General features: G+C 42.9%; 1 protein-coding gene across 2 annotated transcripts in view; it reads right to left on the bottom strand.

Annotated features, from left to right (window-relative positions):
* BMP6 (bone morphogenetic protein 6) overlaps positions 1-8,066 on the bottom strand; it is a 132,151-nt gene extending 124,085 nt beyond the window's left edge. For both annotated transcript variants that reach the window (XM_078393426.1, XM_072998602.2), the window contains exon 1: positions 7,292-8,066. In XM_078393426.1, coding sequence (XP_078249552.1) covers positions 7,292-7,934 — 643 coding nt within the window. In that variant the 5' untranslated portion in view covers positions 7,935-8,066. The remainder of the gene's footprint in view (positions 1-7,291) is intronic.
* Between the last annotated feature and the right edge of the window lie 5,543 nt (positions 8,067-13,609).

The following is a 13,609-nucleotide window of genomic DNA, read 5'->3' as shown; positions in this document are numbered from 1 at the left end:
ACTATTCGCATTAATTACTTGTGCTACAATAAGACATAAAAGAACAATTCTAATCTCTTCCAGGTGAAAATAACTTCAATCCGGAGCCAATTCTTAATTATTGTTGAATGATTATTAATTATTGCATTAATGCTCACTGAGCACTTATAAGCGATCACCAAAAGCTCCCTAGACATAAAAGAAGATTAACCCTGTGACCTACCACAATTCTTGCTGTACACTGGCTGAACACGTCATCTCTATCCAAAATATAATATTGAATTTATTCCATTGGACATCCACAATTTCCACTGCAGTTTATATGGTACTTCACATGATAAACTTTCTTTTCATTGTTGTCCTGCATACCTTCAATCAGAGCTCAAAAATAAGAACCTCATGAGAGAACCTTCGCATTTGCTTTAGTAAACTATGGCGGAGGACAATTGCAGACACAATAATGGAGAAGAGAATAGCAGCACTAGTTGAACTGAACTTTGGTGCTGTCTGAAGATCTAGACATTAGTTCAATTAAAATTCTATGCTATACTCTTTGCATACTGAAGTTATGGAGACCTATTTAATCTTCCAACCAATCATGTTTCAGAAAACATTTTATTGTGTATCCAGAAACATTTATATTAATGGCCAACTTACTGGGTCATCAGGTTATCTTAGTTCTTAGCCTTCGCGAATATATTATCTTAGTTCATTTGTCATGATAAGCCAATGTTTTAAGAATTGTTTACAAGCAGAGCACTAATACATACTACCTGCTACAAGCCCTCTCTGTGTTTTGCTTATCTGTTACTACGACTTGATTATCCACTGACATGCAAAGAAAAAAAAAGAATCAATAACACTCTACTAGCTGTTTTTCTCATTTGTTGGGGAAAGATAAGCCAAGGTGCCAGGTTTTGCCAACAGAGAGAAGATATATTGTATTAAAATTCTTGCTGACTAGCAAAGTGCTTCATTCATGATAAGCCAGAATTTTCAAGAATGTGGGCTTATTGTGACACCTGCAAAGACTCACTGACTAGCTAGCTATCCTTATAAAAATTATCTATGTACAGTATATTGTGTCTGCTCACAAAAAAGGACGATTCCCAGAGCACAGTGTGTATGCCTCGTGGCGCAGTGGTTAAACTGCTGTACTGCAGCCAAAACTGTGCTCACGACCTGGGGTTCGATCCCAGGTAGCGGCTCAAGGTTGACTCAGCCTTCTATCCTTCCGAGGTTGGTAAAATGAGTACCCAGCTTGCTGGGGAGGCAATGTGTAGTCTGCATAATTACTTTGTAAACCGCCCAGAGACAGCTTGAAGCACTATGGGGCGGTATATAAACAGCACGCTTTGCTTTTGCTTTGCAGTATAATGAAACATATAAACAGATAACTGTTACTGTATACTTATGAAATAAGAAGCAGGCCCACATTCCAATTTTCTCGTTTTATCTTGAGTATTCCAAGATCAAATCATTTAATATTACTGTGCCTCTTGTCTCCAGTAATTTCCTTTTCTTCAAAATATAAAGTGGTACCCATATGTTATGTGTTGTCAAGTCAGACTTACAACAACGTTAAAAAAATGCAAGGTATGTGAGACACTTCAGAAGTAGTTTTACCATTGCCATTCCCTGGTGCAGTGTTTTCCAAAAAGTTTTGAGTCATGGCCCCCTTTTATAAAAACCAAGTCACCTGTAATACCGCCACACACTACCATATTTCCATAAAAATATTTTAATAGGGTAATGATAATACATTAAAAGAGATTTTTTTTCAGAATATAATTCTAGCCTGACATATTAATCCAAGAACTCCCAGAGGTACAAGCTGGATTTCTAAGGGGCAGAGGAACTAGAGACCAAATTGCTAACATGCGCCAGAGAGTTCCAGAAAAACCCAAAGAGTTCCAGAAAAACATCTACTTCTGCTTCATTGACTACGCAACAGCCTTTGACTGTGTGGACCACAGCAAACTATGGCAAATTCTTAAAGAAATGGGAGTGCCTGGCCACCTTATCTGCCTCCTGAGAAATCTATATGTGGGACAGGAAGCAACAGTAAGAACTAGATATGGAACAACTGATTGGTTCTGAATTGGGAAAGGAGTATGACAAGGCTGTATATTGTCTCCCTGCTTATTTAACTTATATGCAGAATACATCATGCGAAAGGCTGGACTGGATGAAGCCCAAGCCAGAATTAAGATTGCCAGAAGAAATATCAACAACCTCAGATATGCAGATGATACCACCCTGGTGGCAGAAAGTGAGGAGGAATTAAAGAACCTCTTAATGAGGGTGAAAGAGGAGAGTGCCAAAAATGGTCTAAAGTTCAACATCAAAAAAATTAAGATCATGGCCTCTGGTCCCATCACTTCCTGGCAAATAGAAGGGGAAGATATTAAGACAGTGACAGATGTTACTTTCCATGGTCACTGCAGATGGTGACAGCGGCCATGAAATTAAAAGATGCTTGCTTCTTGGGAGGAAAGCGATGACAAACTTAGACAGCATCTTAAAAGCAGAGACATCACCTTGCCAACAAAGGTCCGCATAGTCAAAGCTATGGTTTTTCCAGTAGCAATTTATGGAAGTGAGAGCTGGGCCATAAAGAAGGCTGACTGCTGAAGAATTGATGCTTTTGAATTGTGGTGCTGAAGGAAGCTCTTGAGAGTCCCCTGGACTGCAAGGAGAACAAACCTATCCATTTTGCAGGATATCAACCCTGAGTGTTCACTGGAAGGACAGATCCTGAAGCTGAGGCTCCAATACTTTGGCCATCTCATGAGAAGAGAAGACTCCCTGGAAAAGACCCTGATGTTGGGAAAGTGTGAGGGCAAGAGGAGAAGGGGATTACAGAAGATGAGATAGTTGGACAGTGTCATCGAAGCTACCAACATGAATTTGACCCAACTCTGGGAGGCAGTGAAAGATAGGAGGGCCTGGCATGCTCTGGTCCATGGTGTCACAAAGAGTTGGACACAACTAAATGACTAAACAACATCAACAATATATTAATATTAATGTAATAATAAATAATTTTGGAGAAAGTTATAAACCTGCTTCTACCAGATAAAATTTGAAAAGGAAAAAAAAGTCAATACATTTTGAGTTTAATTTACTTTTTTGGAGTTGGAAATGACTCTCCCTCTCAAAAAAGCCCGCTCAGTGAAGAGCCCTTCCCTCTCAAGCCCAAATAAACACCTCCCCCCATGGACCCCTCCCTGTGCCCTACCCCTCCTCAATACTCCTCCTTCACCTTTTTGCCCCTCTTGCCTTCCTTCTCCATGATACAGCTGGGGCCTGAAGGCATCTTCCAGGTCCCCTCTCCCTTCACCACACCAGGAAGAGCCAGGGGCAGAGCAAAAGGTGACGATGACAATGCAGTAACAACTGTTCAAGCCTGCCACTATCTTTTGCATCAATGCTCTTGGCATGCACAGTGTGCTGTTCTCATTCAGGACTATTTGAGCCAGGCTAACACTCAGGTTCAAAGGGCTAACATCAGTCCTCCAAAGGTGGATGCAGAGGAGGAGAGAAACAAGTGAGAGCAGCTCTATTGGAAAGGATAGGAGTGATGCACATGCATAAAAGGAAAACCTGCTGAAATAGGGTACAGAAATAACTAAGACCTCTCGGTTGATTTTGTGAGTCAAGAGAATCCAAACAAAACAGCATTGTATATAATATATTTAACATAATAAATATAAAAATAAAAATAATTGCAACTAAAAATAATCATGGCAACCTCCCAGAAAACATTTTGTGATGTCCTTGGGGACCATGACCCCCAGGATGGGAAAACATGCCCTAGTGAGTTTACATGGCTGAGAGGGGATTTGAAGGCAGGTCTCCTGAATCCTAATCCATCATTCTATCCACTACATATTACACTGGTTCTCATCCTGGAAATAATATATTTTCTACTGGGAAAGGAATGGGTCTGACATGGTGTAGAACACCAGAGTTAATATGCTTTCTGTGTGGGAATTTGTGAGAGAGCCTTAAGATACTCCAGGCAACTGCAACAAAATATTATCCATAGTGTTTCACAGCCAGCAGAGTCTTTTGAAGATGAATAACCTATATGAGTTAATTAAATGCCAATTAACAGTCATCTTTAAACATGTTTTAACATGACATTCACTTTCTTTCTCATACCTCCTGCTGCCAAGTGAGGATGTTTTGCTAATTGCTGCAAACATACCACTGGACCAGATTTGAAAGCATGAGGAATGTTCACCAGAGTATTTCAACACCAGAATCATTAAAGAAACTATTTCCTGCATAGTTATCATGGTTCTACTACTTAGCCTAATGATCAACATCATTTATCAAAACATCTATTTTTTAAAAAAGAAATCTGTTTAAAATCTTATGCTAAAGTTTTTTTAAGAAATGAGTTTCACTCTGCATCCTGAAGTTAACTTTCATTATTTTCATCTCGCAAACAGCAAATGCGATCCATTCCTACAATTCCTTTCAACAATTTTAGATCAAACTTGCTTTAATAGTTCTTATTTTTACACTCATCTTTCTAGTGCATTCCAGCGTCGATTACTTTTCTTTAACTTTTCAACTCAGTCTGCATAGTTTTTAACAATAAGAATCACTACATGCAATATACTTTCACCCAGATTAAGCACATTCGTTATTAATGGAAACAAATTTTATGAACGTGGACTTTATTCAGAAATATTTATATAGATTTCTGGGTGAGAAGCACATCTAAGGAAACCCAGTACTTACATACACATACCTCAAACAATTCCAGCAGTGAGTGCTGGAAGTGACCATTGTATAGTTACAGTTTCGCACTAATTGTGGGCAATAACATGGGCTTAAACACTATAAACATACGGACCCCATAGATCAGAAGCACAGAACATTATGTCTCAGTCATGATACAGACGTCTAGAGAAGCATTCCAAAACTGTTCATGAATGATGGGCAACACTGTATTCTAGGTGTTTGTAGCCTAACACTTCCATTAGCCTTGGCCGGCAATGTATTGCAGTGATCTCTATTTAATTAAGGTTTGTTCTTGCATAAAACATCTCTGCATCAACATATATACCGAAGAAGAGCTCCAAGGGATCAGTAGCATAATCCAGGTCTAAGAAGAGTGTGTGAGAATGAGTTCCTAGTGTCTATACACAGGAAGAGCAGGCCCTAGTTTCCTAGACAGTATGTCAGACTTTAGTCACACAAAGTCAATAACATTTTTAGTGTCTTTAATATTCATCATTAAGAACAGTGGAAGGTCCAAAAGGGTCTGGAACAGGCTGGTAAAAGGATTATGCAGGTCAAAAACAGGGGGGTAGGAAAGAGATCACAGCATTGTGGCAATGAATATTTTTTTACCTTCCCAACTTAAATTCCTAGCTTAAAAAAAATTGAAGGCGGCACATCTGAGAAAGATCCCTGCTTTGAAACTTTAGAAAACCCATAATCAGTCGGAAGAGTACTGGGCAAACCAGACTAACAGTTAGACAGTATTAAGAAGCTTCATGTGTTCAGACACAACCAGTTATAGAGAGAGTATTCGTCACTGTTCCAACAACAACAACAAAACCATTAACAAAGCAATTCTATACAAGTTTATTCAGAAGTAAGTCCCACTACATTCAATGGATCTTTCTGTCAGATGAGCCAATTATTAGACTGTAGTCAGATTTTCATTGCTGAACAGATATTTATTTATTCCAGCTAGTTAGATAGCTCAGTGGTTTAGTTATCTGGCTACTGAGCCAGATGGTGTGGCCTTGGGCAAGAAGTACAAATCCCAGGGTGCCCACCAGAAGAAGGGAATGGTAAAGGTCTTCCGAGTATTCTCTACCTAGAAAGGGTGCCATAAATCAGAACTGGCATCATTCATCCATCCATCCATTTGTTCCAGTGAGCAAGCCCTTCATTGCTTTGGTTTTTGGATCTGTGTACAGACATTCAAGCAACATAAGTTTGAAGGAAACAGCCACTGGACAGAACTCAAGTCGATTAACATAATTTACCCAAAGTAGCAAGTAACAGTAGCACAATTCCATAGGGAACATCAGCAGATTACTACAAGAACAGACAAGAACCTGGGGTAACCTAAGAGCAAAAAGATGTAGAACAGAAAGCACAGATCTCATACAGGCACAAACAAAAAGAGTGTCATGTTTTCTCTCATCCACTACAGACACAATCCCTTTAAGGCTGCAACCAAAGATTGCAATATATAATGTCAGACTATTGGTTCAGCTAACCCTTGTGCTTATTCAAGCTAGCAGTAGACTCGCAGGATGCTGAAGCTGGGTAGTAATTCACATTTTCTTATTTGCTTGAAGTTTTAATACAGGGGACAATCATTCAACTGAACAAGAACCTAATGTTTATACATCCACAGCACCCCAATCAAACCTTAGAGTTACCCAACATCATGCATCTCGATGACTAGAAAGACACCCCTTTCTAGTTAAGTAACAATTCTCTCCAATCAACATAGCTAGAATATGTGGGGTAGTTCTAGGCTCATGCTGGAGTACAGGGCCATATAAGCTTTGGGTCCTTATTTAGTTGAGCAACTGCACCCTGTAAAATGTTATGTAAAAAAGGAACTGAGAACTAGTAAGCAATTTCAGCATTAGCTACTCCTGGCAAACTGGAAGATAACTAGCAAGAACCTGGAACCTTGTGCATGTACAGATTTCCAAAGGATCTAATCAAGAAAGCCTGAAGTACACAAAATACTGATTAGCTCCTATATAGCTAGATTTAAAACAAAACAAAAGTTCTGGTCTGAGAGGAATCAGATACTGTAGAGTGAAAATACTTTTGAGGACCGAGGATAACTAATGACCCAACTATGTCACCTCTCTCCATGAGTGTAGTTTTGAGCACTTCCTCCAAGAGAGGGGCATGACCTTTGAAATACGAGACACATTTTATAATAACACGGGAGCAAGGGGTAACTGAGTAGGATTGATGGCGCGGCTCTTCAGCACAGGATACTCTTTCTCTTCACTCTTTCATCTTCGTAAAACGGCACACCGATTACGTTAACTAAATGCAAGTCACGGGGGGGGGCGCGGCGGCGCTGAGTTACACTTGTCCTCCCTGCTTACTGGGGCAGGCGAGTCTCCGGATCCGAACTGCGGGAATCCCAAACGCGCAGGAGGGAAAGAGGGTTGGGGTCCCGGCTGACGACCCTCGCCAGCTCCTACTCGGACGAGAGGCTCCCCAGCCAGCGCGCGCACCCGCCCCCTTGACAGGTGCGAACAAGAGCTTTGCCCCCCCCTTTTTTTTTTGCCGCCATCCAACTCACCCAGATTGACGAAGCTCATGACCATGTCGGCGTCGCTGAGGAAGGCGCTGTCCTGAGAGCTGGCCAGGGTGGGCGATGGGCCGTGACTGCCGGGATAGCCCGGGTGGGGAGAACTAAGGAGCGTTTTGCCGTGCAAGGGCTGCGCGGCCGTGGGCTCCCGGCCGCTCCGGCGAGCCTCCCGTTCTTTTTTGCCTGCGACCTCCTCCTCCTCCTGCTCCTCCTCGCTGGAGAGGGAATTGTACAGATCCAGCATGAAGAGCGGAGCCGAGTTCAACCTCCCTGGCGAAAAGAGCCACTGTTGTTGTGGCCGCCGATGCTGCTGCTGCCGCGGCAGGGGCGCTTCTTGCTCTTCTGGGTGCTGCACTTGGAACCCATGCAAGGGCCGGGGGCGATGAGGCAAGCCCAAGACGGACAGGATCTCCTTCTGCATCTCCCGTTTTTCGTGCGACTTGAGGCGCCGGTAGAGGAAGCCCGCCGGCGAGGAGGCGACTGGCGGCGCCTGAGGCTGCTCCTGGCCGTCGCCCGGGAGCAGCGCCCCCACGGCAGGGAGCAGCGGCAGCACCGGCGGAGGCGAGCCGCAGCAGCAGCGGCTGCCGCTCCACACCAGCGCCCACCACCAGAGCCAGCGCAGCCGCAAAGGCATCGCTCTCCCCGCCTCTCCTACCTGTTGCTCGCCTTCAGCTCCCGGCTCAGGCTGGCCTCGCGCGGTTCCTCCGCTCTCGCTTACTCTGCCCTCTCTTTCCCACCCCCTCGCCTTCGGGGTGGGAGCGCTAATTCATTGGAGGGGGACCCGGTGAGGGTTTGGAGCCTCCCTCATAGTCATTAACCCCATAACCCCCCCCTTCAGCCCTGTCCCTCGGGGGTGTCGTGCCAGAGGTCTTCTCCACAGCCTTTCCACCGGGACGGGGGGGGGTAGGTGGGTTGGAAACGTCGCCGTTCAGGTGCAACCTCTTCTCTCACCTCGCCTCTTTCTCACACATGGAGCCCTTGCCCTCCCGCTTCCGAGGAGTGCCGCTCGCCAAGGGGTGGAGGAATTCCGCTTGGCGTCTGTCTCAGCCGGGCTAGCCGGGCGGCTGGTGCGCGCCTCTTCCTCCTCCTCCTCCTCCTCCGCTGACTGAGGAAGCAACCCTGCTGCCAAACCTCGTTTCACCGACAAAAGTGAAAGTCCGCAACACGGAAAAGTGGAGGTTCTTGACCGAGGGACCGGCGGGTGGGAAAAGCTGAAGAAAGCCGAGTGTGGAACAAACACCAACAAATGCCAAAAACACACGCACAGACGCCTTCCCTTCTCTTTTGCTTGCTTCCTTCCTTTCTCCCTTCCTCCGCAGGAGGGCAAAGCCCTTTTTTCCCCCAAACCCGCCGCTTCTCCCCCCTCACAATAGGCTGGCGCGCAAAAGGAGGCGCTTTCGAGGTAATCCCAGCTGCGCGCGCTCTAGCCCCGTCGGCGCGGCCGGGCTCCGGGCGTCCCTCATGTGAGTGAGCAGCTGCGGCTGGTGCTCGCAGGTACCACGATCCGGCTGGGCAGCAGCGCCCGCCTCCTTCCCTTGTTTGATGGGCAGCGGAGGCAACTATTAAAAGAGGCTCCCGGGCCCTGCTCGTCATGTCTGAGAAGCCTCTCCTTCCCAGGAGGGGGCGTTGCCACGGGCGAACTCCGGCGCGGTTTGTGGGGCTTTTGCCTCCGGTGGGCTCAGCTTCGGCTGCTCCCCAGAATAAGATAGGCGGGTGAGAATTAAAACAGAGGACAAGAGAAAGGGATTGTAGAAATGGAGATTCCATGCCTTGAAGGCAACGACAGCCAACCAAAGGGGTTCGACGTTTACTTTTGCCCTGGCTAGAACAAAGTTCCGAACGAAGTTGGAAAGGGAGGGAAATCGTGAGAGATCTGAGGCGGGCGGTGGCCCGACTAGCGCAAAATCATTACTTTCAGACGATAAAATGTCGAGTTCTGGCTCCGAATATGTTTTGTGTTTGTTTCCTATTGGTTCCCGAAGCTTTTTAAAAAAGATGCTGTTTTTTTCCTTCGTGAGAACCAAATAGGCTGGAGCAGGAGTAACAACGAAGAAGGCAAAATGACAAGAGATGTACTGTATAACTAGGAAAAGAAGATTCCCAGCGGGTCCGTAACTTTCTCTGAAATGATATTAGAAACAAGCTCAACGTCCGCATGCTTAACTGTATGTAGTTACTCTGCAGCTTAGTGACATTGGCTCCTGAGGAAACCACTCACTGGACTAGGCTAGATAAGCTAGTTCCACTGAACCACCGTGGGCTAACTCCAGGTTTCACAGTGCTTTTTTTTTGTCCCATTCATTCTGTTTAAGTCTAGAGAGGTCCCCCTGCTTTACCTCAGAAAGCCGGCCTTAGGTATCAAGTCAGACAAAATCACACAGGTGGCCTCCAGGTGGAAAGATGGCACATTTCAGCAGTGTAGCAACCTTCTCAACATGCCTAGGAAGAGAAATTACAGAATTTCTATTCTTAGGATCACGGGCAAGTTATTTATAGGGCAGTTATGAGCCTTGAAGGGCTCTGGAGCCCCTCTAAGGTGACTCTGAAGTCACTGTTTTCCTCTTTTTCTGCATAAACCTGAGAAGGAAGCTTCCCTGTAATGACATCTTACTATTTGGCTACTGTGTTTCATCATTCACTTTCTATTATGTTTCTTCTGTCATGTAACAATGTTTTTCTAAGTAAGCATGTCTTAAAAGTACAGGTATCACATCTATTTAGACTTAATTATAAGTGATTTTAATAAGTTCTGAAATAAGTCACTCAGCAAAAGAAGGCTTCCTATATATAATTTATTAGAAGATTAACAGAGGTGCAGAGGTAGAAATAGCCTTTGTTTGAGAAGTCCATGGAAGAGAGCCATGCTATTCAACAGAAGTTTGGACTGTGGAGGTGCACGTCTTACATTAGTCCTATCAGATACTGTTTCTGTTGAAATAAACCTGATAATACATGAAGCGTCTCCTTTTCATTAGAGTGCTTCCAGCTTACATTTTTGTTTTTGCTGAAACAGCTCCAGATTTAATAACCTAGATATTGTAGTGTTTTTTCAAAATTAAGAGAAATTCTATTTAAAGAATTCTGTATAGAATTGTTACATTCTATTCAGAATTAATTGTAGTAAAATTAAGAGTATCAGTTCTAAATAAGTAGAGGCTCAATAGCTCAGTGGTTTAGGCATTTGACTGTGGGAGTTAAAGGTTGAAAGTTTGATTCCCTACTGTGCTTCCTACAAGTAGAGCCAACCTGTATGACCTTGGGCAAGCTGCACGGTCCCAGAGCACCCCTAGAAGAAGGGAATAGTGAATGACTTCTCAGTATTCGCTACCTGGAAAATGCTGGAACAGGATGCCATAAGTTAGAATTGACTTGATAACACATGTTTATTATTAAATAAGCAGAAGCCTTATTTACAAATGTCTCCACTGAATCTTGGGATAATCAGCTGCAACAGATAGCAAAGCTGCTGTACCTTTAACAGGACACAGAAGAACACATTAAGAAGGGACAGATGTTTCACAGTACAGTCCTACATTAAGGAATACAAGGACATCTACTGAAAGGTCCTCTTTTTTCACTCAGCTATTAAATAGTACAGGAGCTTTGTTATTGTCATCAAAAGTGATTCCAGCTCACACTGAGCTGTATGAATGTTAAGGATCTAAGTCGTTTTAAAGAGTCAGAAGGGCAGGCACCCATGCTGACTGCCTGTCACCTAATAAGGATAAATTCTTGAGCAGACAATCACTTGCAGCCAGTTTATATACTGGCTCACATATGTTTCCTCCTTTCTTCTGTAACTTATTTATGGAGGCCCTCACACTAAAAACAACATATCTTATTTCACAGCTAGAATAACTAACAGGAAGTATAATAACCTGTGAATAACTTTAACAGGAAGTTCATGAACCCAGACCAGGCTTTTCTGATAAACTAAGTAGTTAATCTTTGTTCATTCCAAAAGATTCCTTAAAATAACAGACATAGTTTCCTTTGCTTGACAAATGATACAAACAGAAAAGAGAGGGTAAGCTGTGCACTTAATTTCACCTACAGTTTTAAAAAAAATATTGAGGCCTAATTTGAAGTGTTAGCCCCAACTAGAGTAGGCCCATTGAAGTGATGGAACCTACATAAGTGTGCTCATCAAAACTTCCGATTCAGTGGGTCTACTCCAGTTGAGACTAATGGCAGATTTAGATCTTAGAACACTATATAACACAGAAGTTCTCCAAAACCTTTGCATACTATTCAGAACATATATAAGGTCCAATCAAAGGTATAATCTACTCCCGCATTTGTATAATCATATTATTCAGTATTTTTAAAACAACTCTTTATATTGGAGCAGCCCTGTACCTCCTGCATCATAGACAAAGAAAGGTGAGATACAACTTTGAGAATAATGGCTTTTTCCTCTAAGACCAGCTTGCATATATACAGCTGAGACAATATTTTTCTGTCCTTCCCTTTCAATCTATTCTCATCAAACAGATGCTTCGCCTATGACTGGGGCCAGCTCCACTCAGCATAGGAAAAAATAAATAAAGAACTATAGTTCAAAACTTCTGGAACACCAGCCCTAACATATAATCTCCTGTGGTATCTTTTGAAACTGAAAAAGAATTTAGAAGTAGATTTCAAGCCACAGTACGTCCCACAGCTGATGCAACCTTATCCTAACACCATTTGTGCTGGTGTTCTTCACAAAAATGAGTGAAAGGAAAAACACTACAGTTAGCTGAATCTAATAAGCACATGAGTTGTAAAATTCAACAATGAATATATGAATTGGGTCTTCAATGGTAAATATATAGATATAATGTACCGTTCAATATTTAGGTGCACAGAACACCAGTGACAAAAGCTGCTGCAGAGATCTGAGGAGATGGCAGTTGTTTCAGCTTCTTGTCAGAGTGCAGTGGCAACTTTTGCAGCTGGGATTCTGTGCGAATATAAGTAGGGAACAGAATATTGGCCACAAATTCTAAGGCAATGGCAGGTAATATATGATCCATGTACAGTCCCGTCCCCAAGTATTGTTATCCCTCAAGCCCACCAAGATCACTTACACAGCTCTAAAGCACAGGTTTGATTCCAAATTAATTGCTCCAAGTGAGATACCATAAAATATGTTCAGAAGGGCCAGGTGAAATATGTTTTCAACTTTTTCACTGTTCTCTCCCTCTTAGACCACCATTCCTGGTTCCATGGACATCTTTAAGTCACCCTGTCTATCCTAGGAAGCTCCCAGTTTGGAATAAGTCACAGATGTCTAGCCCCAAAACAGATTTATTAGTTTCACTTATATTCCCGCTTCTATGCCAGTGAGCTTGAAGTGGTGCACATGACTCTTATCCTTCTCACTTTATCCTCAAAACAACAACCCTGTGACTTAGGTTAGGCTCACAGAGTGACTAGCTGAAGGATACCCAGTAACCTTCATAGCTTAATGGCTACTTGATCTTAAAATTTCAAACTCCCTGCCTAACACACTAACCAGATCATGCCACCACCACATTGGGTCTCTGGAGGGAGGGAGGACTATAAAGGAGCTTAACTTTGTTCTTTCCTTTTGACAGTGAAATAAGCTCATAGGAGAGATTCCCAAATGCAGGGTCTCAGACCATCTTGATTTACACCTTACAGCATCCCTTGCTGTTACATAGGGCTTCTAAGAACACCTGGAAGGTGAAGCCTGCAAACCACTAATTTACGGAATTCAGTCAACTGAGTTTCATGGATACATACTTCCAAGGCAGACCTCTTCCCATCTTTCAGTGGGACTGACAATTGTTCCCACTCTGTATTTCCATGTGGCTTGGTCCTCTTCAGATAAATGTCTGCCTAGCAACTGAAGGAGGAATTGCACCTGTGGCACTTGGGTGGTTTTCATAAAACAGTTTTCCTACAAACCCTATACTTCCCCTTCTCATGTAGGAAGACACTTTTTTCTATCTACCATAAGCATAGGTAAATTTCCCAGAGGTAAAATTATATGTACTCGCACAATATTGCTTGCATTTTGAGTTGTAAATAATAAGGCATTTAGGTATTATGCTTCCAAAGATGTATTCGAATGTCTTAATATTCAATGCAAAATGTGGGGGACTTGAGAGAGAAACCTTGGAGCATATCACAGCTGTACATTAAAAATTAATATTTTGCTATTTGAAAATAAATGATATTTAAAGAGATTTTAATTGTATTTTTTTTCCGGTATAAAAAACACTTCAGTGAATTAAATGTTCTGTGAGGTATTTCAGACTTCAGAATTAAACATTTTATACTATGAAAATAATGTTTTGC

The sequence above is a fragment of the Pogona vitticeps genome, chromosome 4 (assembly GCF_051106095.1).
Source record: "Pogona vitticeps strain Pit_001003342236 chromosome 4, PviZW2.1, whole genome shotgun sequence".
Lineage (NCBI taxonomy): Eukaryota > Metazoa > Chordata > Lepidosauria > Squamata > Agamidae > Pogona > Pogona vitticeps.
The sequence above is the reverse complement of the archived record's forward strand: the minus strand, read 5'-3'. Positions and strand labels throughout refer to the sequence as shown.